The sequence below is a fragment of the Microtus ochrogaster genome, linkage group LG10, assembly GCF_000317375.1.
Source record: "Microtus ochrogaster isolate Prairie Vole_2 linkage group LG10, MicOch1.0, whole genome shotgun sequence".
Classification (NCBI taxonomy): Eukaryota; Metazoa; Chordata; class Mammalia; order Rodentia; family Cricetidae; genus Microtus; species Microtus ochrogaster.
This window is the reverse complement of record NC_022035.1, coordinates 4480930-4486929: the sequence shown is the minus strand read 5'-3', so window position 1 is coordinate 4486929 and position 6000 is coordinate 4480930. Positions and strand designations below refer to the sequence as shown.

General features: G+C 38.5%; 1 protein-coding gene across 1 annotated transcript in view; it reads left to right on the top strand.

Annotated features, from left to right (window-relative positions):
• Col28a1 (collagen type XXVIII alpha 1 chain) overlaps positions 1–6000 on the top strand; it is a 160085-nt gene that overhangs the window by 26180 nt on the left and 127905 nt on the right. The window contains exons 9-11 of the mRNA XM_005363713.3: positions 199–243; positions 2396–2440; positions 4039–4092. Of these exons, the coding sequence (XP_005363770.1) occupies positions 199–243; positions 2396–2440; positions 4039–4092 (144 nt within the window). The remainder of the gene's footprint in view (positions 1–198; positions 244–2395; positions 2441–4038; positions 4093–6000) is intronic.

Here is a 6000-nt window from a genome sequence, read left to right as displayed (position 1 = left end):
AAAAACCAAAAAAAAAAAAAAAAAGTTCAAAGTTTAATCCCTGCTCTCCCAATATTGATGATGTAATGGCGTGAAATTGTGCAGAGTGCTTGCCTTATGTAATGATGCTGATTCTTTTTCTAAAGCTTGGAATATTGAAGACTGCCAACTTTTTGTTTGTTTGTTTGTTTGTTTATTTATGTATCTATTTATTTGTAGGGTGAACGAGGAGAATGTGGTAAACCAGGAATGAAAGGTGACAAAGTAAGGAAAACAGTTTTGAAGTGTTAACAATTTGATCCCTTTTGGCCTGAGTTTCTTTGAGAAGCAAATCCTTGGGATGAACTATGTACATCTCTCCTAGAGCTAGAGTTCAGTTTTCACATCTAAAACATGTAAACACTGACATAAGCATGTAAGACATGAAATAAACATGTAAGAACCGAAGTAAACATGAAGTAAACAGGTAAAAAAATGAAGTAGAAAACCAAAGAATACACAACCTAGATAATGAAGTTTCCCCCACAAACCATTAAGGCCGTTTGTGACATCCCAGTTTTAGAGGTCAGTCTATTGGACATTATGGGGGGAAGAATAAGTAGCCAGTCAACGCAAGGGCCAGTGGGGCACACTGGAATGGCTTCACACAGAGGACTGAAAAGCGCCATGAGGTTAGTGACATTATAGGAAGCATGCGGCAGACCTAGACATAGGGTCTGAAATATAGAGAATGCAGTAAGACACAAACAATAGTATAACTGTTTACCTTAGTTCAGTATAAGTGTGGGAAAGGACCTTGAACTAGAGACGTATTCAACTTCGCATGCTAAATACTTTCTTAATAGATCCAAACTACACCGTGTATACAAAAATATGATCCCAAAATGCATAAAATAAAAATAGTTGCCATTCTAGTTAAGAACTACTGACTATGAAGGCTTTTAATATAATATAATAAAATATAAAATATGTGTTAAATGTGTGGATGGAAGTGACAAGAGAATAAGCAGAAGTTAACGAAGAGGATAAAAAATAATACTGGCCTGTTGGAGCAAATTCTTCAAATAGCTTGGTCTTTCCTGGGGGCTGATAAACTACTGTAGAGCTGCGGGCAGGCGGATCTGCAGAAAGCAGGTTTGGTGACTATTTCTGGGTAAATCAAAAAGAGACATTTGAGAACTTTCAAATGGAAAAGGGACACGGGAATTTCTAAGTAAGCCAAATAGTTGGGAAAGTATTATGAGATTAAAATCGTTGACAAATAATATATTTCATTGACTAAGATGCTAGGTATTATAACATGCTGCATTATTTCCTATGCCAAAAAGAAAAATACTGCCAACTTATAAGATGTAATTCATTTCAAGTATATCTCTATGTTAAAATATAAAAATATGAATATGTACCTATACATAGGATCCAGAAAATAGGGCATCGTTAATATGAAGCATTCATACAAATTTATAAGAAAAATGTGTGAAGGCATGAGACAAAAAGAAACAAAAAAAATGAGGAAAATAGTAGTCACCATCAATAGACATCTTCCAGAATCCTTAGCAATGAGTCAGAATAGGACAAAAATGTAAACACACACATCAGTTCTAAGGTTATTTAAAATAGCACACAACAGAAACCCTTTAATGTCAAAACTAGGGAATGAGTAACAAATTATGGTGGATCCTGATTCTTAACAAATAACTTGAAAACAGATAGACAACTTGGAAAAGGTAATCTAGACTGTATTATATTCACATCAAATAATTGTAAGTGTATTTTTTGTTTGTGTTTTTGTTTTTTGAGACAGGGTTTCTCTGTGTAGTTTTGGAGCCTGTCCTGGAACTCATTCTGTAGACCAGGATGGTCTCAGACTCACAGAGATCCACCTGCCTTTGTCTCCTGAGTGTTGAGATTAAAGATGTGCGCCACCATGGCCAGCTATAAATGTATTTTTAAATTTGAAACATATTGAAATATTTTGAAAGCTCATTGGCTATAAACAGTGTTTTGCCAAATTCCAAGTTGGGGAGAAGAGCAATCCAGTCGGCAAGCAGACTCATTGCTGATTTAACAACATTGGTTTGCTGGAAGGGAATGATATTCCACTAACTAGAGGAGTTTCTCTACTTAATAGAATGTTCTGAGAACCTTTGTGAAGCAATGCCCTTCCTTTGAACCAAATGTCAACATATAGGCTAAGTACTGACATGTCAGCTTGGGTTTTCTTGGAGTTTATTTATTGAAGCAAAGTTTGACTCTGAGGTCTCTTAACAATTAGGATCATTAGGAGCATTTCAATTCATTCTCTTTGATGTTTGAATAACCAGCGAATGTCACCCAGAACATATTTTTTAATCTAAAATCTATGCTTTATGGAGATGGATAATTAGAGAGATTTCCCATTCATTTTACCCCACAGGGACTTCCGGGGCCTTATGGACCAAAGGGACCCAGAGGAATTCAGGTAAAAAGGCAAAAAGAAAATCTAAGTTTGAACTGGAATCACCTGGGGAGCTTTGAATAACAACAAATCAATGGCAAACAGCAACAACAACAAAAACAACAACCCCCTTGGCCCTTGTGTACCATTTTAAATTAAATCAGAGCGTCTAGGAACTGGAGCCAGGCATCAGTACTTTTTTTTTATTCTTTTTTTTTTTATTGAGAAAAGGAAAAAAAAAGTTTCAGCCTCCTCCCAGCCTCCCATTTCCCTCCCCCTCCTCCCACCCCTCTTCCCCTCTGTCTCCACTCCAAAGAGCAGTCAGGGTTCCCCGCCCTGTAAAGGCTCCCAAATGCTTCCAGTATATAAAGCCATGTTTGGAAACCACTTTACTAATGTTTTTATTAATTCAGACTCTAAAGACAGGCAATGATAGGTACCTCATCAATATACTTGATAACTCCATCTGGTGAATAGTTAAGGGAATGGAAAATTATTAACATGAAGAAAGTCAGGTAACTATGAGAAAGAGCTATATATGAGCAATATAACTACCTTATATTGCTTCTATAAGGTAGTGGTAAGAGTTGTACATTTTTTTCTAAATTTGTTTATCTAAATATTTATATTATCCCTTCAATGTAAGGGATATTTCCTAAAAATCTTGAAAGAGTCTATAACTTATGAGCTTATATACTGTGGACCCCAGAAAATAATTTGGATCATTTTTTCCAGTGAAGGGACTTGCCTCTTCTAAAGTAACAATGGATGCAGATATGTATAAATAAGTAATTGCAACATTGCAAAAGCTCCCCTGAAGGTCTGTCTGGAGGTACATCTTAGTGGTTGTCAAGAAAGCACAAAGCCCTGGCCTTAATCCTTGGCACCCCAAAGACAAGACAAGAACAAAATCAAACCAACAAAATGCCCCTCCCTAGATAGGCTGAAAGTTATATTTTTAACTCAAGAATTCAGAGTTAACCAGCTTTTTCATTTTAGCTCAGATTTGCCAGAACAAGGCAGTGACAGCCCATTGCAGGCTTGTTGCAAGGGATAGTTTTCAATGATCTGATTAGAAATAGTTAAAAAGTTGTCTGATAGGCAAAAATCCTTTTAAAGAGTGGAATCTAACACAGGAAGAAGATTAAGAACACATATTCAGAAAACAAACTTCCTATTTAAAATGTTTGTTTTTAGTCTTTGTTGTTTTAGAAGCTTTGGACTTGACTCAAGGAGTTTATGCTATGCATGCTCTTATTTGAATGTGATTTCTTCTTTCTTTCTTTCTTTCTTTTTTTTTTTTTTTTTTTTTTTTTTTTTTTTTTTTTTGGTTTTTTGAGACAGGATTTCTCTGTGGTTTTGGAGCCTGTCCTGGAACTAGCTCTGTATACCAGGCTGGTCTCGATCTCACAGAGATCCGCCTGCCTCTGCCTCCCGAGTGCTGGAGTTAAAGGCGTGAGCCACCATCGCCCGGCCTGAATGTGATTTCAAAGTAGGTCGGAATCTCACAGTCAGGCTACTGATAGCAGGATTCCCAGAAACCCTAAGAAATTGCTTGTTCTTTCTTGATTGGTCTTCTAGTTTGGCACATAATCTAATTCATGGTTTTTACCTTGGAGCAGGGCATTGGTGGACCTCCAGGTGATCCAGGCCCAAAGGGATTTCAAGGAAATAAGGTAATTTTTCCTAATTTGGGGATGGCAGAGGGGGTCTTTTCCTAGTGCACTATGCTGGACAGGAATCAGTTAATTCTTTGAAAAGTGCGTCTGGACATACTTAGCAACCTGCAGGTGCATGCACGGTGTCAAGCTCAAGAATACACAGAGGCAGTGGTGTCCTCCTATCATTTACTACTTTATGATTCAGGGACATTATTAGCTATGAGGAACCATCCAGCATTGCTGCTGTGCTTCTGTATTTATGGCTCACTGGGAACTGAGAAGCAGCACCATGCCACGTGACTCCAGCCATTCCGTTTTTCTCCAGTAACCTTCTCCTCATAACAGTGTACTAGAGGACAGGATTTATGGCTGGCATAAAAACAGAAACCAGTCATCTCAACCACCAGTACCGTGTTTGTGACAACATCCCATAGATAATTCTCTATGACAGAGGGGAGGGGTGGAATAAGAGCCAGCTAGCGTCCTTAGATTCTCTAAAGGGAAGGGTGTTGAAGTACCTAATTATAGGACTCTCTCTTCCTATGTTTCTGGCCAACTTATTACCTGAAAACAATGATTCTCTTTCCATTTCTTTTCAATAATTAGTAATTTCATAGATGTGATGAATACCCAGTAACGTACCCACGAATGTAGTGAAGGGAGTTGTGTAGAATTTTCGGGCAACTGTTAGCTGCAGAAGACGCCATCTTCCATTGACCCCCAGTAAAGGTCATCTTTTGAAGATGATGTTAACTTTAAATTGGAGAGAGCAGTTGGGCGACTTGAGTGTTAATTCTCCAGAGGATGGAAAGGGAGTGACGAGTATGTATTTTTAATGAGATAATGACAGTCTGAGATTTCCCAGGCCACTTTTAATTGGCAAATTAAAATAGAATGGGCCTCTCAGCAGGAGCAGGCTTGAGCTTCATCTAGGGAAATGTCTTTTCCAGTCCTTGCCTATGATTAATTCTCTCTGGGGGAAGAAATAGCTCTGTTGAATACCGAGTAGTTTTCATAGAATTGCTTCAGCTGTAGGTAAAATCCTGCCAAAAGAAAAATGATACACGTCTTGACAGTGCATACATATTTCCAGGAATCACTGGTCAAGCATGATGCTAATTTTTACATTTGTAAAACAGAGGTTTAAACTAGGGTATCAGGGCAGAGGTTTGTAGCAGTGACAGAAAACCAGAAGGGATGAGCTATGGAGGGAGGGAGGGACCGCGCTGGCCTGGTGGTGTCGCTTTGGGAAGGAAAATTGAGGTCTAGCTAGAGGTGACTGGTGCATCTGGGAGGAAGCGGGCAGAGGTTGGGCTGTCAGTTTCACAGAGGCCTGAGGATGAGGAAGTGGTTTGGGGAGTGGTGGTGGCTATGGCAGGGATGGTGTGTGGGGACAGGTTCCCAAAGAGTTATTATTATTCTGAGTGCTGGGATTTGAGGCGTGTGCCACCACCGCCTGGAACATCACTTTTCTTTGTGCCTAAGAGATTTGCTGTTTAGTTTTTTTTAAAAAAATAAACAAACCATTTTTCATAAACCTTAGATTTTAATTCTAGCAATACTCTGACTTTTAATAATTGAGACTTCTCGGGGTGTGGGGGATGATTATAGTAGACAGAATAGCCCTGTGCTTGATTTTCATGCTATGTTCAAGAAGGGAGTCATCTTTCAAAAAAAACTGGATAATTTTATCTCAAGAACATTTCTTTAAACATTTTTATTTCTTATTTGCTTGGTGTTTTTTTTTTTTTAATATGGGGAGGTTGTTTTTGAGACAGGGTCTTACACAATCTTGATTGACCTGGAACTCACTATATAGACTGAGAAGAACTCACAGAGATCCACCTGCCTCTGCTTGCCAAGTTCTGGGACTAAAGATGTGCGCCACCCTGCCATTCAGACTTATTTTTAGGCATAAGAAAA